This window comes from Pholis gunnellus (genome assembly GCF_910591455.1).
Source record: "Pholis gunnellus genome assembly, chromosome: 11".
NCBI lineage: Eukaryota > Metazoa > Chordata > Actinopteri > Perciformes > Pholidae > Pholis > Pholis gunnellus.
The window spans coordinates 14,813,420-14,841,241 of NC_136538.1; the positions used below are offsets into that span (position 1 = coordinate 14,813,420).

General features: G+C 42.7%; 1 protein-coding gene across 4 annotated transcripts in view; it reads left to right on the forward strand.

The window, feature by feature from the left end:
- The window catches only part of kcnma1a (potassium large conductance calcium-activated channel, subfamily M, alpha member 1a), a gene marked incomplete at both ends in the record, with an annotated part of 121,974 nt that overhangs the window by 19,652 nt on the left and 74,500 nt on the right, over nt 1-27,822 (forward strand). For all 4 annotated transcript variants that reach the window (XM_079168770.1, XM_079168769.1, XM_079168768.1 and 1 more), the window contains one exon: nt 9,850-10,014. In XM_079168770.1, the coding sequence (XP_079024896.1) occupies nt 9,850-10,014 (165 nt within the window). The remainder of the gene's footprint in view (nt 1-9,849; nt 10,015-27,822) is intronic.

Consider the following 27,822-nt stretch of genomic DNA (forward strand, 5'->3'; position numbering starts at 1 on the left):
AAGAAAATAAATGGAGGATAGAAAGCTAGAGGGATATGTGGTTATACCAGTTCAAACTGTATCTAGGGGTTGATTCATGGTCAGCCGACCGTGACTGACTGACTATCAGTGGTTTGATTGGATGATGGGAAGGGAGAAGAGGTCAAATCAAAAGAGAGGGAAACCAATGTGAGAGCTCTGCAGGTAGCAGTGGAAGATGAAGGCTCCTTACCCGTTAATTGCCAGAATACATCACACAGGAAGATACAGTGGTCCACACTTCTACACTTGTGTTTTAACATTTGAAATGATGTATATTTGTGAATCAAAGCTTATCAAAAACAGGATTTGGACAAAGGCCACGCTGCTACATCTGCTAGCTTGAAAGACTGTGCTCATACTTAGTCATTAATATCTCATGCATGCACTGCAATGCTCTGAAACTGTGTCCCATCATGCAACATCTCCCACTCATCTGTTATATTGTAGTTACACATTTTCTGGAGGGACCGATTCATTAAATAACAGTTGTTTTTCTGTCAGAATCGTAACGCACAAACAAACAGACATTAATACATGCATACATACATTTCTGTGGAGCTCCAAAGCGATGTTCAAATGCATTAAACTTTAAAATGCTATCATGTGCTTTGGTCCTTCGCAGTGACGGATTCAAAAACTACGAATCTGTATTATTTGTTGTTACACTAAACCTAGATTTGCAGGAAAATATTGCATCATCAGATATTGCAAGAGAAAGAACATAAAGTCTATGGGAGTAATAGACTCAAGCCATTAAGAAATCAAGAATCCACTCATGTGCATATTTAAGTTTTACAGTAAAGGCCGCTCTGTGTGTAGTTTCAATACAAACAGGAATTGAAACATTTTAGGAAAACCTCTCAGTATAATATTTCCATTCGCATCACAAGCTATGGCCGAAAATCTCTCCGACCTGTTGTAACAAGAATGTATTATTATAAGCTTAAGGAAGGTAGTCTGTTGAAATGGAATGGCATGAGAGTGAACAGTTCTATATAACACTACTAAAAAATACATATAACATAATACACATAATAAATATATTTTTCATAAAAATAATTGTAACTGTTGTCATTGGCTGATTATTGTTTTTGTTTCTGTTTGTGTGTTCCAATGACATAGCATTTTTAACATAGCATTATGAGCATCTGTGCCTAAAACTACCAGCCGCCCTGACAAGTTAAAAAAATGTATCTGCCAATTACGTCTGGATGTTGCTCTTTATAGAGCGGGGTCATTGATCAGTGCCGGTTAGACAGCAAGGAGGCAATTAGGGCAGTAGCTACCATCTCATTTGTTTTCCGCTCCTGGAACACACCTAAATAACGGCCTTTTCTGCAGAAAGTGATGGCCCCCCCCCCCCCGATTTCATGCGTCTGTCCGTTGTACGCTGAGCCGCTTATTGACCGAGAGCTTTTCGTCCGTCTGCGTTTAGGAGAAATGCTCATTAAAGTGTTCTGAGGGCAAAGACAGGTGACTGCTTGATAAGACTGTTGTTGTAGCTGCTGCTGCTGCTCTTTAAATACACCGAGGGGCGTGGAAGAAACAAGACCGTGGAGAAGAAAGGCTCATTACTTAAAGTTCTTTAACAGGATCCACAAAACCTTATTTATAGAACTCCAAAACAATTATGAAATATATAGTGATTGAATATGGAAATACCTGTAGTTGGTTCTATATAAACTACAGATACAAAGAATCTTATAAAAAATGTAATGTAAGCAGGACCGCCAAAGATGATTATCACTTAAATTGAGAATGTACCGTTTTGGGCTTTTTAGTGTCGAGTGCAACTGAGAGTGTCGTACTGCTGATGGAGCTCTGTTAGTGGAGGTATGAGTTCTTCTGCCACAGGCTCCATGGTTATATAGGAGGTCCACACAGGCTGCGAGCTCCACGGCACACTATTACCTCCTGATTCATAGGTGTGTTAAGCGATGCCGACACTAACCGAGCCCCAGATGAAATAGAAATCAATCGTTGCTCTTAACACACATATACTGTGTGTGTGTGTACATATATATATTTATATACACACACGCAACATTGTCCAGCGTCCTTGAATGAATGAAAGACCTTTTTGTTAGAGCAGTAATAGAAAACAGATTCAACCTTCAGGGTATAACTGAAGAAAGGTTGGTGGTTCTAAGAGACAAGGACTACGTCATTTTGAGGAACGTCACAGTAGCATTTATAGCATGTAGTGTGAGCACGACAGACAATTCCTCATTGTCAAAGTACAGCGAACTCTTTTCTGAAGTATGTGGAACATTGGACCTTATTTATTATAACTTCTTAATGCTTTAAGACCTTGTTTGGTCATTTTTAATTGGTGCTTGCTCCACATGTATATTCATCCGATTCACATGTACGTTGGGCTGTCGACAAAATGGTGGAAATTGGCCTCAGGTGATTGTGCCACTTATGGCTATAAAGGCTGAAGTCATTCGAGCACGTCTTTGTGATTTACTCTGCTGTATGTAGAATGATCTCATTTTACAAAGAGTCAGAAACCTTGTTCGTGTAATGTATGTAAACTGTGATTTCCACCCTCGGTGCGATAACTTTTGCTTCTAGATTCTTTGCACGTCAGCAAACACATTGAAGGGCATTTGTCTGGTTTACTAAATGAACCAATTTGAAGCATTTCCTTTCAAGTCGGACCTCATTTGCATAGAGAACAAGAATGTGAGCCTGTGTGTATTACCATAGTAACAAGCCATCTCTAGATTGGTAGAAAAAAGAAAAATATTGAAATAAATGACACTTGTCAAGAATTAAACAACCAATCATTGCCTATGCACACGTGGAGGAGAATGGCATTTGCGTGTGTGGTATGTAATGACCTCACATTTCCTGTAACAGTCACTTGTTAAATTTGCACTCCATCTACATTAACGTCGTTATGTTGTCTCGTATTTGTTTTCATGGTCTTTGTGTCTGAGGCCATTAATCTTTCTAATGCCTGGTTTCTGTGGTGATTACAGGGACAATTACCTTTACTTACGCTCAAATACAGTCGAAGCAGAGATCAGCAGAAGAGGCGACGAGCTCCTGATTGACAGCTTCCTACCTTGTTTCGGGTGAATCATTAGGCTTCACAGACGGCGAGCAGAGGTGGCCGCTGGTTACACATTCCTGTGACGTGGTATCAGCCATCTCCCGCTTTTTGAGGTCTTAAAATTGCTGTTGTGCCTTTTTATTGCTCAGCCTCATAGTAAGCTTAGTGAAAACTGCGGTTAATGTTATTTAGCTCCTACAGCAGTCAGCTGCCAAACAACCAGAGGGAAGAGAGATACAGCCGTACCTTAGCTCATTTTCTGCCCTCTTTAGCCAGGCTTTTAATGCCAGAAATGTTCAGATGACGCGCTTTCATTCAGGTTCTTTTATTATATAGCCTACATCTCTAGTATGCCCTCATTTAATCCACTGAGGTGTTTTATCTTAATGTCAGCTGATAATACACGACCAAAGACGTTACGGATGACAAGCGCAGACCTTTCAATCTCCCACAATTCACTTCGTCGTCTATTTTTATCCCTGACCACTGGGGCTTGAAATGTTCTATCAATGGAAGATGTGCAGTACAGCATTATGAATCAACATGACGGTACATTCACCATTTTTTTTAATCTTTCATTTTCCCTCCAGGAAGTAACACCAATACAGATGTGTCTTTACTCTGTCCTGTTTGGTTTGAGCAGAGGGACATGAAAGAATGTACTTCTTATCGACAGCATGCGCTTACAGGCTTACATTAGGTTTTTTTCATATCTCTGTCATATTGTTTCTCTTCGCTTCTCTTCGCTAGCCGAAGAGACGTCACAATTGGGACAAAAAGCTTACTTGGAGCGCAGCCATTTTGAGGAATGAGTTCCAGGAATGAGTTGTGCATATGGATGTACTGTCCAGTGGTGATGCAGAGAGATGTAAACCGTTTTTTTGGCTTGTCTTCCTGTTTGTCCACATTGTTGATGTAATTAGTTCAGTGTCCACAAATCATTTCATCCTACTCTGGCTTGCAGTGCTCAGTAGCCTTGGCACAGGGCAGGGCTAATAGTGATTCTGACGATAAACAAACTTTTCAATGACACCGACTGCTTTGGTGTCCTTGCTGCGACCAATGATCACACTATGATGTCATATTTGCTCTTGGATAGTTTGGACTTTGTGGCTTGAAAGACCTTAATCTTCTAGTATCTCGGTGCACAGTGCTGAAATTTTTTTGCCCTTTTTAAACACAACCCCCTGAGCATAAACTCTGTTCATATCTACTATATCACATGTGCAGATTTGCTCCGCAGCTTCCAGCGGAGCATTGTGTTGATAGCGGTGACGTGTATTGGTGTCATCCAGAGCAGATTGCATTCTAGGCTGAAACCTGTGTAATCCCTAAATCAAACACAAGGCAGGTAAACCCTTAACCTCTGGATCGACAGGCTTTGGCCCGCACAGTCCCATAATCTCAAATCAGAATACTCCTCTTTATGTTTGCACTTTGATCTCTGTGTTGTGCGGTAAAATATTATATACAAACACAAGTTATTGCTGCAGCGATGCGTCCCTCAAGTCACATGCCACTTCCTATGACCTGATAGCAATGTGAGTTGTACCTTTTGCCCCTTTTTTAGTTCTATATGGTTCAGCAGGCATGACCTATACACAGAAATAACATCTTTTCTCCACATGGCATTAGTCAGATTCAGCCTTGCACCTGTGCATGTAATATTAGAACGTGAAGAGGCTCCTTATTCTTTCTCCCTCTTCACGTTTTTTTGCTCTGACCCAGTGTCGGCCTGTAACCCAGGGACACTGGGTAACTGTACCGGCATTAAAATAGCAAACGGGGAACAGAGCATGTTATGAGATTCACTAGTTTCACGTCTCCCTGGGTGAGGCTATAAATAGCCTCTCACACTGGAATAGAGTTTTCCCCAGCGATGCGGACGAAAGCCAGAGGAACAGCTGCGCTTAAGCCAAGTCCTGTTAGATCAGCGGAGTCACATGGGCGTGCTCCTGTCTCTCTTTCTTGTCTTTTCTTTCTGTCTCGCTCTCTGTCTCCGGTCCCTCACTCTCACTTCCCCCTGTTCTCTTGCTCCCAATCTGTCCCGCTGTCTGTCTGTCCCCTATGTGTTTACCTCCCTGTCTTGAAGTATCTTTGTCTCTGTGTCAATGTCCCCTCCGTGTCTGTCCGTGCTGCGTTTGCTCAATTTCCTGTCTCTCTTGATGTCTCCTAATTTGTGTCTCTCTGTCGCTGTCCCTGCCCCTCTTGCTTTAGTGTGCTGTCATTCTATCTTCGTTGCTTCTTTGTTTGAGTAGGTGTCCTTCTTTGCCTAGCATAACCCCTGTCTGTTTGTCCCCGTCCTGTATATTTCTCCTCGTCGGTCCCTCTTTGTCTTTTTTTTCCTGTGTCATGTTTTATCTCGTCTTTCTCATTATTACCAGGCCTCCCCTGTGTGCTCTGTTAATTGCTACAATCCTAATATTAACTGTGTTCATCTGTTATGTTATAAAAAGGTTCCTTGAAGTAGAGGGTTGAACTACATACATTTTTAAATAGAACATTTGAACCCATGTCACATCACACTTCACATTAATGGCTCAATAAAGGGTCTTTAATTGCTAAATGTTGTATGTACTGTAAATGAGTGCTGCATAGCCTTTCTCATATCGCATTTGTATTTTCATTTATTTAGAAGAAGGTGAATTCCTGCGTGGTATCAGCACTAATGTATTTGTTTATTGAAAAATATAAATACACATTTAACTACAATCAAAAAATGAGTCAAATCACCGGGACTTAAGAAAAAGAAAAGTTCAAAAACATTAATAGATCGAAGGAGAACCAGTGCAATCATTTTCATAATCTGCTTACTAAAGTTGCTACATACTGGTGACGATGTTTTTAATAAGAAGTCCATCAAAAATACAGCAGGGCTCAGTAGAAGTTGTTTACCTTGCTGAGAGGGTGGAGGTGTGTGGCCTGTTACCTGCAGCTCTTCATCTAACAGCTCATCGTGGTGCTCCATGAAATATCTAAGAAGAAAAAACGGACAAAATAAAAGCATAATGAGCAATTGCTGTCGGTGCTAATCTCTGTGACAAACGCATTGTGTTTCCTGTGACTGCTTTACCAACCCATGTTTTGCCAGTCAAATAGTTTCAATGTGAACTAGCAGCAGTAGCAAATGTTTGGTTTGTAACAGTCATTTAGTACGGCTCCAATATGGCTGTGGATGACTGAACCAGCTGATATAAATAAGATACATTTAAAAGCAGTAACGCTGATAAGCTGCTTTATACTTTATACTATGCCATGACAACAAAAACACCATCTAGAGAGGTGATTACTGAATGTGTAAACATTGAATGGCTATTGCTGAGGAGACCCGACCACTAATAGAAAAAATAGGGTTTGATTTTATGAGAATATTAAGGATTATAACTTCAAAGACACACATGAAACTTGATTTTTTTCCCCCAATAAACTTAGTGCTTTAAAAAGACTTCATTCTCCTACTTGCCTGTCTACCAGGTGTGCATAAGCACACCATTCAATTTGATGTGATATTCATTTTTCTAGAAATCTTGCATCATATCACTTTTCCCCCTTTTGAGTATAGAAACACATTTGCTGACCCCTGCTTCTCCCTCTCTCCCCAGTCTGTCTGTCTCTCTCTCTCCCCAGTCTGTCTCTCTCTCTCGCTTACTGTCTCTCTCTCTCGGTTTGACATCACAGGTGTGTATATATAGCCAGCAGATGGATTCTCCCATGGCAGGCTGCTTCAGTGCTCCTCTCTCCCTCTGCTCAGGCCTACCGACGGCCCCTCAAATGAACTAGAAGAAATTCCTTGTTTACATTGTCTCATCCGATCTGCCCAACCATCAGTTTGTGACCGCATCCATTATTCATGGTTTACCCTCCACCACACGCGCACACAGTAAAACGTTCCTGCTGCTCAATGTGTTCTTATAGCCTCCGTGTTCAGGGGCGTACCAGTGAGAATTGCTATTCCCATTTCATCCTGGCATCCGTGGAGGTCTTGACACAGAGTACGCATTATACATGACATTTACTTCATGTCTTGAAATCCTTGTGCAATCCGTGTCCAACTCTGCTGCAGTTCTACTTTAAAAAAAAAACGAATTCACAAAGACATTGCTGTTTGGTGTTTCCGTTATGTGGTGTAGCAAACCAGTCAGTTAGCAGCAGCGTTTACCAGAAATTTGTTGTGGCAGGACCAATGTCTGAAGCCGTAATTCGGAGGAAACAGTAGTGAGGAGGGCTAGGAACAGGTTGTGCTACTGTGAGACGTGACTTGCGTGACATACAGTAGCTCTGGTGTGGTGTGATGTGTTCCTACTGCGGTATAACTGTGGGGAGTGTGAAGTTGGTGGGGCCCTCTGGCTAAGAAGTAACTGCTGAGCGCAGACTAGCACATACTACGACGCCACCGCTACATGCCTGGAGTGTGCTATCGAGCAGGCACACGGCCAATCAGAGTGAAACCTTAGACATCCCTGTGTACTGTGTCCCGCATGCATACACACTTTGCTGAGTATTTGCAGCATGTGGCAATCGAGATGCATGCTGGCAACGTTGTGGAGACTGAAGTTTGGATGAGAATCTTTAGACGTGCATATGAAACTATTTACATCTTACTACATCCTCCAGCTTTCAGGCAACAGGATCTCATAAAAGGTTTTGTGATTTGAGCTTGAACGTTGACGGGTAGATGTTTTTAGTTTGTGGCACTCTTATGTGTATGAAATGAAAATGTAATAGTTAGGTTTTTTGAATTGGTTAAAGTTGGGATTCATTTTTTTACTTTTTATTCATTTAAAGTTAATATATAAAAAGATAAAGATAAAGTGAGATAAAAAAAAAAATCTCTTGGTTTCAGCGAGAAATTGAACCCAAATTGTTGGAGTGGAAGGTAAATAACCTTTAGAGCAAACACAACACTTTGCACCACTCTACGTATATCTGCATCAGGCTGATAACCTTTTAGATCCCCGTCCTCCTCCTGTACTTCTTTTGTTGGCAAATAATATTTGCACTATTTCTGTACGGGGATTAACGTCTTTGTGGACCGTACACACGATATGAATCCCCAAATATCAGAAGATTAGTCTGCCTCCAGTCAATGGCAGCTACCATTTATAACCAGGTGTGTGACTTTCAAAGACAAAGCTAAATGCTTCAAATCACACTCATGATCGGTACTTTAAAAGTTTGTTAGTCTCCTAACGCTAAACTGTTTAACGAGTATATAAAGCACAAGTAACTGAATTATCCGTCGCAGTACTCAGAGGCCTGGCGGCAGGAGCAGATAATGATCTTATGACTAAGTCAGGCTTTTTTAGGGCCAGTTTATTGGCATTGTTCTGGGGTTGGAATCAAATTAGGAAAATGGCAGCTGTGTCCATGCCATATCATTATGAAATGTAATCCAATTTGACCAGACAATCCTCTTGAAATGGACAGAGCACTCTCTCGGGCTCATCTGTAATAGCACTGCTCTTTAGCCCTGCAGAAATCAAGTTGCAGTCTGGTTTGTTTTTGTGTCGCATGTGGGCACAAACATTATATTGGTCACCCCAATGGCTGTTTGGCCTTTAGTGGCGTACTCTTCCTGGAACGTGAAGTGTGTCTTGTGTAACAACAAAAATAAACCGTAAGCACAAGTCTTTTTTTTTTTTTAACTGACGTCATCGTTTTTTGAATGTTGTGTGGTCATCCAAACAAACCGTAGCAATGTGACATGTACAGTACAGGAAGCAAATTTTACTTTGTTGACATAGCACATAATCTGCTTTGATAGCTGCTTGTCAGATGTCACTGTGCGGAGGGACATTGTAAAATGCAAGTGCTGCGTATGTACCCTGCTGTAATACGAGCCTGCTTCCTTGGAAAGAAGCAGCGGGCCTCCATCAAGAGGGTCGAAAGTTATTGTAATTCCAGGGATTCTCTGTGGACGCCATTTGCTGGGCTTAACATTTGCTGGGTTTTATGAGGCCGGGAGTGACACGCACACAAACCTTCGCTCTGCATCTTTGTGCTTCCAATTGCAGGATTTTGCTGTGCCTCAAAGGGGTAAACACAGGGAAATCGACTCATTCCCCTTTACTGCCAGAAGGACAGGGACACCGAGTGACTGCTTGTGTCAAATCAGGAGTGAGTGAGTGAACGGCTGCAGAGGAACAGCTGCATGCGATGACTGTGCCAAGCAAAGCATGTCAATGAACTGCCATGCAACTCTGCTCGCTCAGTCGGACACAAGAAGGAACATTGAACGGGGGGCCTGCATGACAACAGCAGTTTTACTCTCTCAACCCTGCGGAACAATTAACTTATAGAGCCATATGAGCCAAATGGGCAGAGTGACTGCACATACATTCTGTAGTTATCTAACACACATGCACTCAAACTTTTTCAGACACACACATTCGACATAGAGCAGATGGAGGCCATCATGGAGTGACGGCTGCAATTGCAGGCTTTGCCCTCCGAGGTTGTAGCTCGTCATGAATGCGGACGAGCATGAGCTCCGGGGTACAGAAGCCTTCCACTTAACAGGATACTGTTTTAAAATAGGGGCTGATATCAGGAATTCAGGTGTTCAGGTGTTCTTAGAGGTTTAGATGTCTGCACATTGTTTTCTGTTGTAAGAGGAATCGATTGGCGCCACTTTAATGGGGTGCCTTTGACTTCGACGCTGTAGATTTTCCTTATCCCTGAAGCAGACCATATTCCTGTTTTTATGTTCTTTATCTTTTTAATATGCTCCATTTGCTCACACAGATTATTATCTTTTTTTTCCACAGGAGGCTCAGAAGGTGATCAATCCCGCCAACAATCCGTCAGCAGATAAACCAAAGGGCGATGGGAAGGAGGAGGTAGTCCCAATCAGCGAGGTGGGATGGATGACTTCAGTCAAAGACTGGGCCGGCGTCATGATCTCCGCTCAGACACTCACTGGCAGAGTTCTGGTAGGTTCAACCTCTTTGAGTGGATATACATGTCAGAACCCAAATCCAGACTCAAATTCAGTTGCCACTAATAACTTGCCCAACCCACAATTAGATAAGTGCAGCAGTTCGGGCTTTCCTCAGGCACAAAGCTTGCAACCGGCTTTCACACCCAAATAGTCCTTTTCAGATGAATCCACTGTATAATACTGTAGGGCAATTCGTTTGATGCCCTTTTCCCACATAACCTAGCGGATGTTCAGTCCACGATGTATCTCAGTCAGCTGGCACTGTCCAGTCTTCTTTCTGCTGCAATGGCCTTTGTGCGGCACGTTGTAATTCACCCTGCTGTGCCTCTGCCAGCTGAACAGATGAGTGTGTGTGTGTGTGTGTGTGTGTGAGGGGGAGATTTATTTGTCAAGTATGAGAGGGAGCATGGTGTTTGTGCAGTAGGTAAGAGGTTGTCACTGGGGCTTTTCTCTTGCTATGAATTACAATCCCTCTCCCCCACTGACCCTCCTTTCTTTAGCTTCATCCTTCACTCTGCCCCCAGAATCTCTCCTGCGCTCTACAACTCTTTGCCGTGTAACGGTCTAACTTGTAAATATAATGATGATGATTTGGTCACAAAGAAAATAGATGTGTGTAACACCAAGTGACTTGGATGACCTCAAGGATACATGTCCCAAAAGCACAGCTTGTAACAAGGACACAGTTTGAGGTTGTGCGAGCACATTGTGAACATTTGATTCCATCTCAAAAGTGTCTCCTCTGTCCTAATGCTGCCTCATGCAACCGCCCCGCTCTCGCAAAACACTCAATTAAAATGAAAAACTGCCTTCACGTCAGCAGCATTTTCCATGTGCTCCTCCTCTCGGCTTAGCAAGATGTCTGCCACTTAGCTCCACCGAGCGGCAGACAGTTAGCTATGAGCAGCATGCAGCCTGCAACTGCTAGCCTCATTTCATTAGCTGCCTTGATTATGAAAAGACTTCACAGTGTCTGATTAAAACTGGGGCTCAGTCAGGTTAACCCCGTCACTTCAATGCTGGGCGACGTGCACTTGAGTGGAACAACAGCTTTTCTGTGTCTTTATCAGTTTTGAGATTTTTCCCACTGAGATAAGATGTTGAGGGTCTCTGCATCAGCACTAACTATGTTATTGCTGAGAACATTAGGGTGTGGTTCGGTGGTCCTATCCAGCTTTCCTTTTAGATCTCAACTTGCGTCAGAGTATTAACAGCAGTGTGTCTGTCTCGCACAAACTGCGCATCTGTGGACTGAATGAAGCAGCAGAGGGAGTCGGGAGAGAGACGGATTCAAACTAAAATACGAACACTGTCATTGTTACTGTTTGCTGGAATGTGACAGTTTCTTCACGCCTGGTGAGAATAGCTGGGAGTTTAGAAGGATTCAGGCCTTTTTAATTGTGAAGGAGAGGAAGAATCCTGAAGGGTTCTATCAATTTACTGAATGAGCCTCTATTTCATCACTTCCCCACTCACGCAGCTCCGCTGGCACGGACACCGCTCCCTCTCACTTTCATCTTCTGCCCTCAATGAGCACTCGCAATCTGTCATGTATGTGCGCGTGTGCGTGAGAGACAGAGAGGGGAAAGAAACAGAAACCGACGTACCGATAGAGAGGCAGGCAGGCAGATGGGGAGGTAAACAGAGAGGGGTTGTGTGAGTCAGTGAGAAAACACTGCACTGATTTCTTTTAAAAGGGGTTTTCCAGGCATGGCGATACCCCGGTGTATAACCTACTGTGATTTGTTCTACTTCTGGTGGGGCTGATCATTCTGCCCAGCAGGCCGTGTTTGCTTATGTGCTCGGGCTAATGATATGTAGCACAATATGTACTGATGAGCACTCGGTGCAAGTCAATGACTTTCTCTTCATGGGGGTGGAATGTGTATATTTGTGGATGTATGTATGCTAATATTTCTCCACATACACAGTACATGCATGGCAGCTTGTATGCTATGCTCGCGAGATTGTATATGTATATGTGTGTGTGTGTGTGTGTGTGTGTGTGTGTGTGCGTGTGGGTGGGTGATTTTGTGGGACTCTTTGCTGTCCCATTAGTGCTTCACTGCAGATCAAAATTGCGACGAGTGTCCGTGTACACAGAACCTGGTTGGTAACCATGGCAACTGCTGTGTAGTGGCGCTCAGTTATCTGACATTAGGGGGGTGTCCGGAAAATAACACACACACACACACACACACACAGGTAGGATTAAAGCTTGATACAGGCTCCGTTCTATCAAGGTGGAAGCACCGGAGCAGATTGAGACAGATCGCCTCTGGTAGGCAGAAAGGCAGAGCCCTCCATCCCCATTAATTTGTTTGCCTTGATGACTTCACTGCCAGGGAAAGATCAAGTGTACCCCCATGCCTATTGAATCACCAGACAAATCTAAATCCACCCCTGACAGCGGCTTGGCCCAGGAGTCCCCATATCTGTTCTCCATGCTGGGTGCGAATCACCGCTGAGCGAAGAACAAGGCACCAATAACGTATTGTCATTGGTGCCTAATATGACTTTGCCCAAATAGTTGCTCTGATGAGAAAGGAATGAAATGAACACACACCCACCCACACTGCAAAACCATTAAGACCAGACATGTGCTGCATGGGAATCATTCTGATCATTAGCGATATGTCTTAAAGGAGTCCCATTGCTGAGCTATAGAGGCTGCAAGAGCAGAAAGCTATTATGGCTCATGGCATTGCTCAGACAAATGTAATAACAGTAAACAGAGAGCAGCAGGTGCACACAGGCGTGTGTGTGTGTGTGTGCGTGTGTGTGTGTGTGTGTGTGTGTGTGTGTGTGTGTGTGAGAATGTATGTGTACGTCTTTCTGCCTCATGGGGTTTCCAGAGACAAAGGTGCTGATAATATGTTGGTTCCTCAGACTGGTCGTATGTCAAAGCCCCCTGTCATTGTGTGATCTTAGCCCCTGTACCCTACATGCATGAGCCTCTCTAACCACCATCTCTCACACACACACACACACACACACACACACATACACACCGCCATATATCCAATTTCGATTAGGCTCCGTGTCACCTTATGTGCCTTTATAAAATACCGGGTGACATGATTGATGCTAGCATGAGCCAGCGTTGCTCTTTTGTGTGGGTCATTAGCTTTTTGTATCACCCATCACTTTTACAATATTACCGTATCAAATATTTATTACCTCGCTCACACATGACCTGCCTCAAGTGTGGTTTTCAGTTGACACTAAGCTCGGGGTCAAACAACACAATCCTCTGCCGGTACTGCATTCATCAAAATATATTGTTGGAAAACACACATTTTCTAGCAGTAATCACTTCCAAATGTCTACAAAGAGGAAGTTGATCGATTATCGTGAAAAAGTCAGTCTGTGGGGATTTATGCGGAGCAGGAAGCAACTTAGCGACTAAGTGCCAGCTGCAGCTTAGAGAGGAAGTGTCTCTCCGAGGCCTGTGAGACAGCTGTCCGCACAAAGACATTGCATGTGGAACATAGGTGAAAGGCAGAGCACCTCTGGTCTGACAGTGGATGGCTCATCGGCCTCTTGACAACCGTATCACCCCGGGCTGCTTTGTAGAAAGACCTCATTAAGCACTCAAGGGCACAACGTCCAAGGAAATTACTAGTTGGACAGCTAGGAATATGAGTGGGCGGAATTCTTTTGCGGCATTACCAGAGCATCTGATCTGATTGGCTCCTGCTTTAATGCTATCGTGACAACGTATGTAATCCCATAATGTCCAAGAAAAACAACAAGGATTATAACTTCTGAATGCAGATATTTGCCCTATCTCTCTGTGCAGTATATTTGCACGGCATGGCGGGTCCAGAAATAGGTCAGCCCTGCCATCTTTCTTAATGGGATCTTGGGTGGCAACCAGGGACCATCTGTTCATATGGACCACTCCCTAAACCCTGTGGTCATCTCTCTGCCTACCCCCATCCGCCCACACACTGCATGGCACTCTGCATACTGACCCCTGTCATCTGCAAATACAAAACATCTGTCTATCTCTGAAGTAGAGTGACGGCACATGGATTCTAACTGTAATTGTAACAAATCCTGCACAATCCAGCTGTTTCTAAAACAGATTGTGCAGGAGCGCCTCTGACAGGAAGCCCGCTTTTTGTTCTCACGCTTTCTCCCTTTGTACACTTTTGCCTGTGACTGTGACCTCTCACCCTTTTCCAGCTTATGTGTGAGGACAGTCGCTTACGGTGTGTGTGTGTGTGTGTGTATCTTGGAAGGAAACACAGTGAGATTGTGCAAAGTGTGTAAGGACAATGTGGGTGCATTCCATGTGTCCTCAAAAATCCTGTTGTGGAGAAAATAAGCGTGAAAGTGTTCTCTCTCACCCCCTGTGACTGCCTGCACAGTGAACAGCCGTCATTCACAGTGTTCTACTTTTCAGACTGGCATTGTTTGTGTTAGTACAGTGTATATTTACCCCTATAAGTACATTTTTGTACTGATATTCCTTTGGGCTTGCATAAGCATATTTTTTTATTTATTATATATATTTTTTTTACAGCAGCCGCCAGAGTCTGTTTGCATCCCTGAGCTTACCCATGAACATATGTGTGTGTGTGTGTGTGTGTGTGTGTGTGTGTGTGTGTGTGCGTGTGTGAGATCCGTGTTTGCCTGGGTATGTTTCTCCATGCTGTGTGTGTGTGTGTGTGTGTGTGTGCTTGTGCAAGCGGATGTGTTCTTGTGTGGATGCACAAATGTGTAAATGCGAGTCTGTTTGTGTCTGTTTGGCTTGGTTAATTAAGCTTTCCCGTCGAGTGTGTGGAACCAATTTATTTCTGTCGGTAAACTCCTCAGCATGGATACAGCTGTCAACACAGCACCATCTCCTGCGTCGCGCTCCTCCGCGACAATAGCCGCAAAGTAACAGGCTCTTCATATGTCTCTTCATATGCATTCAGTAGGATAAGAGATCTTATCTTGAGAGTGAAGGTTTGAGTTTTGTTACTGATGAATGAGGAATCTGTGCAATCATCCGCTCACACACATACAGGCACGTATGCAAGCACACCCTGAACTAGGACTTGGCGATGGTGGATTGAAATGGGAAAGTCATGCAAAATCATATAAATAACGAAACTGACGTTCAAAACAATGAACTGCTGTATGTCCGACTGTATGCAATAGGTGAGACCAGACTCTTTATGTACAGTTTACGACAATATGTGACATGGTGAAATTTCAAATTTTGATGATGTGATTCTGCTGAAAGTCTATAAGTAACCATGTATAATTATCACCCAGCTCTTCCCTGGAAATATGGACAGAAATGTGCGTAGACATGCTCACAAACACACTCAATTCCCATAGTGTCTCTCAAAAGTATCTGTCTAAGAAAGCGGCAGTCTGTGTTGACATGATAAATGAACAATCAATAGCCGCAGAGACCATCTCTCTCCAGGAATCGGCCCAGTCGCTTCAAAACCCAATTTCTCTCTAAATTAATAGCAGTGGACACGGACAAATCTATCAATCTTTCGCCCATGTGTTTGCCATTTGGTGACACCAAACAAACACTGGAAACCACTTTGCTCCAGCAGTGTATTCCCCCCATTGTGAAACTCAATTTCTCAACCAGTTTGCTCCTATTCCCTTAAATCAAAACTGTGTGCCCTCTGAGACCTCCAGGCTGCTGGCTTACCTCCCTCCCCTTTCTCCCAGTTGTTGAGTTTAGCTAGCTGCACAGCTTATTCATTTTGTCATTTGCCATAATTTATCAGTTCAGTCGATGGCAATCCAATTGGCATTGACTTAAATCCTCTGAACGGTGATGAATAGCTGTTTATGCTGAAGGGACCACAGGGTACAAACACTGCAGCAGAGAGAGTGCGATGGAGGGAGCAGGAGGAGAGAGATGGGTGTGGTGCCAGCCAAAGTCTCTTTTGGCTATACATGCATGAAAGAATACAATGCTCCACAACAACAATAGGCACTTTGAGGATAAGGCATTGGCAAAAATGTTGTGTAGAGAGTATAAATCATTTCTTATAAAATATGAAATTAGATCAAGATTGTTACAGTGAATGAGTTATGGGTGTGGCCTTCCACAGAAATATTTCTTGGCAATGCTTTAGTAGTCGGTCTTTGGTTTTTAGCCACCCTTGCAACATGGCTCCAGGGATACCATTGCTGTTGTGACCGGCTTTGGGTTTCCATCACTTTGGTCCAGGCTGAAATAACAGCTATTGGATGTAGGGCTGTGGCAATACTGCTGATTAAACCTTCTATCACAATTTAGGTTGTGTCATATCTGGATTACGCTAAATAACACAATTAGCATTTTTGTTTGGGTTATTCAATAAATAAATAGGCTATATGAAATAACCACTTGGTGAAGCCTGTTTTTGTGTGAATTAGATACTTGACAAAAAAGTACTGAGCCTTTTCTCATTTTACTAAGAACTCTAGCGCAGAATGAACGTAAAAGTTTCAATTATTCAATTATTGAAGAAATGTAATAATAACTTTTATCCTCTGACTAATTTTTTAAATTATTTATGACCAAATACATGCTGTCAGTCCCATCAGCCTCAGCCAACAGCTTTATGTTTATTGCTTATAAACAAATGTTACCATTTTACCGCGAGCGTCATAGCATGATGAATTTGCCATTTCCCTCAAAACAACACTGTTCCTATTACAGTATTGCGGCATGTCTGTTGATTCCTTGTGTTGTTATGTTTCAGTGTTGTACAGGTTTTGCTTTGTTTTAGCTTAATTCTGATGGTCAGAGTAAAGTATAAACACACCCAAATCTTCAGCCTTTTTTTGTGTTCAAGACAGCAAGGCACAAATACATTTAAAAAGGTGAGTAGTTAGCTTTTGAGGTATTTTTGGAGATGTTATGGTTAGGTAAGTATGTTAAGTGTATGACAAGTATGAGTGCATGTGTGTTCGTCTGTTAACCATTTTCTGTAATGTCAAGTGTTACTTTATATGTATTTATTTCAATTTCAGCCTTTGATTTAGAGCTACATGTTCAGAATGTATTCTCCTACTGGCTTGGTTTTTAAGGGCTTCGGCCACATCAGAAACACAAGTCGTGCACTGAGTGTAGCGGGAGGAGGAGGAGGAGGAGGAGGAGGAGGAGGAGGAGGAGGAGGAGGAGGAGGAGGAGGAGGAGGAGGAGGGGATTAGAAGGAAAGCAGGGTGTCATAGGAGGAAAGAAGAGCAACAGGGAGCCCTGCCATCAAGCTGCTTAATAATAGCTGGTATAAATTGAGACACTGCTTTCTTACTTAGCAAACAGACATGGTGTTGCACATCTGAGCATGCATGTATAAATACGGGCACAGCGTACAGTGTAATGTTATCCAGAAAGCATTCCATTTCAAATTCTGTCACAAAAGAGTAGACGAAGAGTGCAGAGTGTGTGAAACAACTACAGCCACAGCTAGAGTCCCTTAAACAGATAAACCAGGAGAAAGATTCAATAAATTGTATTTGAAATATGCAACAGAGCTGAATAAAAAGAGTTTGTATCGCCTAATGGATAAGACCATTCACACAATAGCAGAGTTATAGTTGAATTTCCTCCTTTGTTCCATTTAATTGATCAGCATCCCACTGCTTTTGAATTTGCAGCACACTAGGGAGAGTTTTACAACTCTGAAATGGTTAGTCTCAATTTGTCCTCATGAATGATTCTCCCTGCAGCCCTGCTTTAGGTCCGTCATAACTCTGAGCCGTTCTGCGGGATGACTCATCGTTGCTTGTTCTTTCTTCCCTCCATCTATTAAGCCATCCATTTGCCACCTGGGCCTCTATCGCTAAAGAGCCAATGACCTACACAAGTCTTCTCTCGCTGCAGCCCCAGGTGCCCCTGTCTGTCCCACCGTCCCTCAAACTGTTCTGAAAAAGGAAAAAGGTCAAGAGAGCAGACACAGGAGTGATGTTTCACTTAGCTGGCTATCCGGCCTCCTCCTTATTAGATCAAAGTCACCTGTGACTTACAAGGCAATGTGTCTGAGACACTGTGGCGATGGTACAAGTTCATTTGTTTCCTTTAGTCTGGGCGTGGAGAAGCTACTCGGCACATTCATTCTCAAAATACTCGCCAAACAAATCAAGCAAAATGATGAAGTCAAAAGTGAAATTACTTTATTTCATAATTTATTTTATATTTTGTTTTTCTGGTGGCATTGCCCTTGAAGTACGTCATAGAGAAATCCCAAATCACTTAGCTAAATACAACAAAAGCGCCGTAGCTGTGTCCATGCTATTAGATAATTAAAATACAGCCTTCCGTGAATCTCAGCAAGCGGCTGCAGTAATGTTATTCTGTTTACTTTTTACAATATGATTATTTATGCTCTGCTGAAACCCCAGGCTGAGGAGTGACAGGGTAGTTAGAAATGAGATGGCTTTTTAGAGACACAAGCACATTAGACTGCAGACTGCAGAGTCAGACAGACAGACAGACAGACAGTTTGAGGCTCACAGTAACTGGGCAAAACAGTCGATAGGCAAACAAACAATTGGAGGATGGAGCCCTCTGTCACCTCCAAGACAGCACTCTCCCCGTCTCATTTTTGTCATGGCTGCCTGGACTTGGGAGGGTGGGGGGGGGAGAGAGAGAAGAGAAGAGCTGAGTGACTCAGTGCCTCTGGGATGACGCACACCTAATGGATCAGAACTTGCAGCATCACATTGATCCAACCACATCTAACACCGCCGCCACTGCCAGACACATTTCTTAAAGCTTTCCAAAAATAGGATTAGGGACAGAGGACATTACCAAGATTAGCAAAGAATGAACATTCCTTTGGTGGCAATACTGCTGATTAAACAGGATTTTATCTTTTGTTTTCCTACGGATGCAGAAGTGCATTATCGTAGAGCAAAAGAAAGGCTTCCTCCGTTTTGTACCTTACGCATTGATAAAAGTTCCAGTGAAAGTTTTAAACTTCATTAGCATAAGGCACCATTCTGTAGGTTGACGAAAGTTGGCTTTCTCCAGTAAGCTGACTTTTTAACTGTCATGCGAAAGTAACAGCGGAGCGGGTGGACGGATGGAGAGGTTATAACACTGATCGATACGTTTCTCACATACCCCCAAAGACCTTTGTTCCTCCTCAACATGTTTGTTTTTTAATACTCAAAGGGAAGACTAATTGTGACGTCAGTTAGAGGTTCCTTAGTACAAGCGAACGATAAATCAGCATCTACTGAATGACGGTAAATTGACCTGGTAGTCCTGGAGGAAGGAACAGAATACCTCCCAGGCTCCCAGTGTTGCTCTCTAACTTCCTTTGTGCTCTGAGCTCCCTGGAGTGGGCTGAGCATTAAGAGAATTTCCCAGTGGGGGCTGATGAAGTATCAAATTAATAACATTTTCTTGGTGCAGGCTTTATATGCTGCATGTCAATTGCTCTGTGGAGCAGGAGTTGCCTCCTCTTCTCAGTCTGTCTCACCATCTATACATCAGCAGGTCTGAGTCACACAGAGAGATGGTGTGGGAGTGAAAGGATCATCGGAGGATGGGGCTGACTGCATCCCTACCGCTGCATTATAGGGTGGACAGGTTATTATTGCAGCAACATCGGTGGTGGAAGATAGATGATGTGGTTCTACTCCTCCTGAAAGTGAACAAAAAGCCCCTGTCACATAAGGTTTCGTATTGATGGCAAACACCTCCCGACTGTGCTGTGCAGATCCTTAAAGGTGAATAACTGAGTTGTAGCTTTCCATGTGTTGGAGGGCTGTTTTATATGCTTCATATTTTGATCCTTTTTGACCCTCCTATGACTCCTGTGACGGTATCAGACCTGGTCGTCGATATGGTCTCAGGTTCGTTCTGAATATGCTGTTGTCACTCGTGTCATGTTTGCGCTTCTAATTGAGAGAGGAGTGAGCACATTGGGGACCATCTGCTAAGCCAGGTTTCAGATCCGTTTACCCCCACTGGGATTCTGTTTCCTGTGATGGGACGGCCACGCAGTGTCCCTAAAACACATCACCTCCACCAGCACGCTGCTCAGAGTTTCCATGAGATCATTAGGGGACGATCGCAGGTGAGGTAAGAGGCACAGGAAGGAAGCGAGGGAGGACATTTATTGCATGAGAGGGCAGGTGACGGTGAGATATGGATGAAAAGGGAATGAGAAGAAATATTATTGGAGGAAAATTATTATGAGAATGGATCCGGATTTGTGTAAATGCTGAAACTCACGTTTGCAGCAGTTCTTTTTAAATTTCAATGGACTTGACTTGACATCTTGTGTTCAACCATCTAACAAAGTCTAGCTTGCTTGTGAGTAAATCAGGGGAGTGGAGATATTTTTTAAGCTTTGTTACTCTCATATAAGGTGCCATGGCAAGGTGCTAATTAAATGGTTTGTGGGCCCGTCTCAGCCTCCGGGCCTAAATTGCATCAGTATTGACTTCAAAGCCTCAATGCATCAAAGAAGCAGTACGACTTTGCTCACGTTCTCCTCTCCTCTCCTCTCCTCTCCTCTCCTCTCCTCTCCTCTCCTCTCCTCTCCTCTCCTCTCCTCTCCTGAATTATATTTCAACGTCTCAACTTCTTATCTGTACATCCTGCATGCCAGGACGCAGCTGTATTTGACTGCATGCACAAAAGCATGTGCTTGCATTAGTAATGTGTGCCGTGATGTTTGTAGGCTAAATGAGTGCTTCTTTGCCCATTGTAATTATTATGTGATGTACACATAGCAGCACTTAATGTTGCGGTCAGGCACAGTCAAAGTGAAGGACGGGACAAATTGCCCTTCAGGTTAATTGTCAATTCTAATAAATACAGTAAAACCTTGACTGGTAAACAGCTGCAACCAAGCAGAAAATGACATGATCTGTTTCTTCCATTTACTTTTATGTCTTTTTGACATCCTGCAAACCAAAAGCAAGGGAGAGCTCCGTCATGGGGCTGCTTGGATGAAGTAATGAAAGCATAAAACTCCCTCTGACAGAGGACCTAAAAGGGCCAGACCATTCTAGCCCCTGAAGACTGAATGATGGTTTGGTTTTGTGATCCCCTTTTATTACTTTGCTGCAGCCGTATGTGTCTCTCTGGCATTGCGTTCACAGCAATTCCCACAAGTGGCGTATCACCGTGGCAACATCACATCTCTTATTCACAGGAATGAGCTTTGTGCCCTCTGTCTTTGTTTTGGTTTCTCTCTCTCTCTCTCTCCCCACTATCCCTAGGTGCTTCTGTATTTCTCTATACTTTTTCAATGAGCTTGAAGATCCCGGCGACCCAAATTGGAAAGTGTAATTGGTTTTGTACTGGGTTGGTGGCAGATATCTTAGAGGTCAAAACTCCAGTGACACTTGAAGTACACAGCTATCTTAGCGACTGATTGTCTTAAGTTCCAAGTGAAACCAAGACCATCTGCATGCAACGTCCTCCCAAGGAGAAAGAGACTGAAACAGAATTGCGACTGAAACGGCATGTCGAGCTGTTGATAATGGCGTCCCAGCAGAAAATGCTAATGTGTGTTGTTCTGGAGGGCGTGGACCGACGATGTGATTTGTCAATTAATTTGGAAGGCTTGTTGGGTAATTTCTATCAACTGAGCCTTTAGGATTGGAATGAATTCCTCAACAAGCCCTGACCGTTCTATTATTTCCTATTAGTATTATTTTTTGCTCTCCTTCATATGTACTCCTGTTATAAAATAAGCAACTGTTGTCGCAGTGGTATTGAGATCTTAAGATGATTCACAGAGAAAGAATCATGAGCACACTTTCGTGTGTAGAATTTGTCAATAATTAATGAGGACTCAATCAGATGTTATTTCACAAATGTAACAAAGCCTCTACCTCGTCTGCAGTCAAAATGTTGCTTGTTTAGGCACGAAAAAACTCGAGTAAATACTGAATTTTGCAGTCATAGTTCATTTTTGAAGTGATGGACACTTCCAACAGCTTTACCAGAAGTCCCATTTGAACTCAGCAACGTATGCGAGTGTTTGCGATGTGAGTGTACACAGCAGCTTCATGTCGCTCTTTCAGTCATACATCAGAACGGAGAGGTGGATTGTTAAAAGCTTGTGACTGATATTAAAGCTACACAATCCTCAGTCTCAGGGGAACGGACGGCCTTTCAGGCAGCAAGCGGCTGAACTTTTCACTGGCAAGTGTGCTGGATATTGAATATTGATGTGGGTGTCAGTGCTGGTCAACAATCAATCAAACCAGCAGACTATCATCAGAGGAAAGGTGAGAGGTGGAGCTGATGGACACTGACGTGTAGTTTGGCTTAATGTCTTCCTAATAAGGGTCAGGGCTCCGTGAGAAACCACTCAAAAGGTTTATTGATTTGATGTTCAGTCAACGTGTAAAATTGCATTCAAAATGGACTTCATGTAACTGAATAAAATCCTTTACTTTCTTTGTCTGTTGGAGGCGAATTAGCTTTTGCCAGGGAGTCCATTAATTATCTACCGAATGAATAACTGTATGACTTAAGAGGATTTAATAATGTATACCCCAAAAGCCAATGGAACAGAAACCATTAGCAAATTACCCCGTCTCTGTCATATCTCAAAGTACAGAAGTATACCAAGGGCCCGGTTAGTAGGACTGAAATTGAATATATAATATGTTGGCTTTGTTTTAAATATTATGTGAGGAACTTCAGCTTGTTGCAGTCAAAATGGGCTAGTTTAGTAAAAGCAAATGCCAAAAGGTTTACTGTGAAACCTTCACCCATGTTGCTGACGGGTGAAGGTATTGTGTTAAGGGCATTCATGGCAGGTTCCAGGCATCCACCCACCTTATTGACTGAGCTGGACAGCTGTGCGTAGTGTTTGATCTGAGGTGGCAGTGAGCAAACAGAGGAGGAATATACTGAGATGCTGCTGCTCTCCACTTTACTCATAGCCTGCCAACAAACCCAGAATACTAATAAAGCTCTTCCTACTCTGCGGATCCCAGTCTCATCTTTCACCTTGCTGTGAGCGAGCTTTCTACCTTATCAGGACCCACTACATTGTTGGAGAGCAAAAGTGTGCTTTCACACGGGTGATAAACTTCTCATTAACCTTCAGGAAATTAAACGAAACCTTGATTTAATTAGATAAAGATCATGTCACCGCCGCGTCTCCTCCGAGATGAAACCTACTGTATGCGCCATCGAGAGGGAAAGGAAAGAGAAACAGGGATGGTGCAGCTATATTGTTTATCATTTAGATGGTAGTCCATCCATTGGCTTCCTTAGGAGGGAAGATGACGTTTTTAATTCCATATTTGGCAGCGCTTGGCTGCCAAATGCAGAATGACATTATTTGGAGAAGGATGAACGTCTCTGCTGAATTCTGCAATATAAATCAGACAAAGTAATTGCTCTGCATGCATTGTAATAGAAACGGCATTGGTGTGATAAAGTTTTGATATTATTAACTATGGCAGGGATGATTTATGCTTTGGTTAAAGGCACGTAATGGAATTGTGTTGCTGTAACCGGTGCCTGGACAACAGTGTAGTGACCTGAATACATTATGACGGACCAGATGGAGAATAAGTCACTTAAATACGATCTTTTAGTATTCACACAGCGAACTTCCCTTTCTCCTAATCTTTTATACTTTAGACTGGTCATTTCTCATTGTTCTGATGGGAAATTGCACGAGTTAAGTACCTGTCAAGCTGACTATTGGTTGATACATGGCACAATTACATTATTGAGATAAAAAAAATAAAGCGACAAAATAAATGTGACAAATGTGTTTACAAATCGCATTCAATTGAAAAGATTGAGCAGGAATAAATATGTATCAATCGTTATATTGACTCGTATTATGACGAACACAGATGATGCATTTAGAGTATGAAAGTAGGAATTACACATTATTCTTTCAGACCATACGATGTTCTGTCTTGTGCTGTCTATCAAACACTGCATCGCCTACATTTATGCAACCATTCTGTCCGAGTTTGAATAAAACAGCCATGAAGGCACGAATTAATAGTTGCATGGGCGGTGGTTACAAGTCACAGTGTCCGTCGACGGCTCCCCGCAAAACCAGGAAAATTCCCTGCAGATTTGTTTTTCATTCATGAGTTAGTTTGTGAACAAACACCTTAGAGGAACAGCCCCAGTCAGTGTCATGTTGTCAGGCTGAAAGGATTCCCTGCATGGCAGAAGTCTGCGTGCAGGTCTTGTGGGAGATCGAGTATTTTCTTTTGATTGAAGCTCAATGGGATACAGGGAGTGGAAGAGTAGAGGAAATGTTGAGGATTCAATCTGAGGCCAGCAGGGGTGCATGAATTACCAAAAGTAGGGGACTTTTTCAGCTGTGATGCATTTTACGTAACTGTATTCATAAATTAGGAGCAATTAGCTCACAAGTATTACCAATATATAATGTTGACATGTGTTTTGTCTTGATGCTTATAGTGTAACATAACATTTAATTAAAAAAGAATACTGTTCTTGTTTTGAAATACTTCCTTTCCTCCAAAAGGTTCAAAATCACAACACTTCCAAAACAAATTTAACCTTCTCCACTAGAATGACACTTGCTGCAAAATGAATATGCAAATTCATAAATGACTGGAGCTACTTTCTTCAGATATTAACACTAGAGGCAAATCATAGCAGAGGGAACATAGTGGTGAGTTCTCAAAACTGTCAAATGAAAATGAAAAGCCTGCACAATTCACCTCGGAAGTCAGTCACCTGAGATGATCAAGCGATGGTGATCTGATCCAGATCCAGCAGGCTCATGTACTGCCCACCACAAGAACTGGGAGCACCTATGTTGGAAGAATAACCCCTCACCAGCTTGAGTATTTTGAAAAGTTGATGGTGAGACTCTTCAGCATCACAAATTTTGAATTTTATATTACTTGCACGCTCAAAGACAGTAAGTGCAGATCTATATTTAGAATTGCATCTGGATTGTAAATGTAAAACTATTCACAATCAGCTCTTTGTCCTGAATTTCAGTCATGGATTGTAATATTTGGATTGTTTTATTATTACTATTCTTTTTTTTAGAATTGTATTGCATTTTTAGCAGTGAAAAGCAAAATTGAGCCCGGGTACTGGATGCTGTACTTGTCATGTTGTCAGTTCTCAGGCTCAGTTGTGGGCAGTACCCTGAGGTATGGGAACAAGTTTGTGGACCTGTGATATCCAGCAGCGAAAAGCCACACTTTACCCAGAGTCTGTGGTGTTATGTCACAGAGAGCCTCCACTGAACTCCCACGTTAAATCTTTCATACATGGCTAACTTACCACTGAGTTAGCATCGCTGTAACAGCTGAACAGTCATACATCTCTAAAAATAATGTTGCCCTCTACCAACCGCGCTGTAGACATGCATAATGTCCATTGTGGCAACTCAGGGCAGTGGCAGCAGCTTTCTACAAAGTCCCAATTTGATATTCTGCACATATACTGCAGTTTTCAAGAGGAATCATTTATAAGCTTACGTGTTGGATGTTGGGTGGAGAATGGATATGGATGGATATGAGTTGAAGAATGTTCCTCTCTTTGCAGGCTGGTCACATGCTTCCTCTCATCTTTTCTGCACTGGCATAATCCCAGTCGGGGTCCTCCTTTCTGTCTCACGCACAAATGCACACACACAAAGGTTGAAGACATATACACACACACACACACACGATAAAACGCACACTCACACACAAAGAGGTGAAGACACGTGCACAGACGCGCACATGCTGTGGCATTTAAGCTCTTGCTGTGCCTTAGAGGACGTGCTCTAATATTCTCCATCCCTCCACTCCTCTTTCTCTTCAGCCTCTCTCTCTCTCTCTCTCTCTCTCTCTCTCTCTCTCTCTCTCTCTCTCTCTCTCTCTCTCTCTCTCTCTCTCTCTCTCTCTCTCTCTCTCTCTCTCTTGCTCTCATTCTGTCTCTGCCACAAGCCATTTTCTGCCACCTCTCAACACTCCTCATGTCCCACAGGAGAGCTATCTCTAATTGTCTCTCATCTCCTGCCATCATCACCTCCATCTTTCTCTCTCCTCTATCTCCATCTCTTTTGTCCTTTTGGAATTCTCTATGAACATTCAAGGTCACACTGTCGGTCCTTCCGGAAGGATGCCATTAGACACTGGATGCTGTAGAGGAAGGGAGACCTGCCCTTCTGAAGCATACTGTACACCTCACAAGGTCCTCCACTGTTAGGATTGTTTGATGGAGTGGTGACACATCTCAAATCGTGGACAAGTAGCAAAAATATCCTATTTTTTATGAATTAATGATACCATAGAAAATACTTTTCGAGGGGATTTTTCAGATAGGTTGTCCTTTCCCTGTGTAACAAATACCCACAGGCCTCCTCTTCATCTCCCACAGACAGCTGCTCATTTTAGGAGCTGTCATTCTGTCAGACCTGAGAGGCTTTCCTTCATACCAACCCCCTCCCCACCCTCTACCCCGTCAATCACTGTTTCTGTGGCCTAGGTACGACAATATGGGGGCGTCTGTCTCCTAAAGGCCACGAGGGTTAAATGGAGCCATTTTCAGGGCTGCAGCATCAGTGGCTGTACTTTAGATTTATGATATTGTATTTCATTTCAGAGATGAAAAAAAAACATTGTGGGGGCCTGCCAGTTTATTTGCAATCATTTCTAGTTGTGTATTATGAAATAATGCAATGTATGCTGTCTGAACAGGAACACAGGGTACGATTGTAAAGTTGTTCATTTCCATACTTAGCAATTGGTAGTAATGCAAATAGCTGTGTATCTTTAACCTCTTTATGAATTTTTCTATTGCTAGAGCTAAAAGTAATGATTATTTTTCAAGTAATGAATTCACCTTTTGGTCAACAAAATGTCCGAAAATAGTGAAAAATCCCAGTAACAACTTCAAAAACTAAAAAAAGCTCTTTATTTGTTTTATTTTGGTCAACCAACCCAGCCAAAACCCCCAAATATTTAGTGTACAAATTAAGACTAAGTAAGGAAGGAAGTCTAATCATTGCAGCTCTATTGTTTTTTAATACTTATTTGTAGTGGGGCATCACAAAACATGCAAACCATTACATTAGCCGTGGCTGTCTGCTTGTTGTAGCTTGTCGGTTTGCACCTGTCCTGTTGACGAGTTCATTTTAAGCAGAGTCAGCATTCTGAAAGTGTTACATTTCACACCATGTTTGTATTTTCACACATCCAAATCAGGCGTAGTCCCCGTAGTAACGCCTTTTGAGTTCTGCAGTGACGTGTTGAAACACATGAAGAGCTTTAAAACAAACTCTGCCAAAGACAAAGTGGCCTTTTCCACTTTTTAGATTGGTTCATAGAATCATGTTCGGCTAAATGCAGTCTGTGTCTGCAGAACTGTTTTATGGTTTTCCACGTTTCCATCAACACACCATCCCAGAAAATTCCGTGACAGGAAGTTACTGGGGTGCAGGGACATGAGGACATTATTATTATTATTAATGACAGTGAAGATCTATACTTTTTTTTATATAAATAATTCACACTCAAGGCCATTTTCCAATGACGTTTGTGATGATCATGTTATAAATCACATTATTTGTAACTGAAGAAGAAAAATGATTTACATGTTTCTATTACCTCAATAGGCACGAGGCTGTATAGCTTCATTTGTTTGTGAAGCGTTATCCTTAGCTGCACATTGAACAATGAGAATGTCGATGAATGATAAAGAGGATTCTTAAAGGACAGGATAACGTCCCTCTATTGATCCTCAACCGGTCTCTCCAGAGGCAGTCACTGCATGACCTTGGACGGTAACACAAAGAGAGCCGTCTGTGGCAGGAGGAGAGATGAATGGCGGTTCTAAATACTATTGTGATGGTGACACATTTCA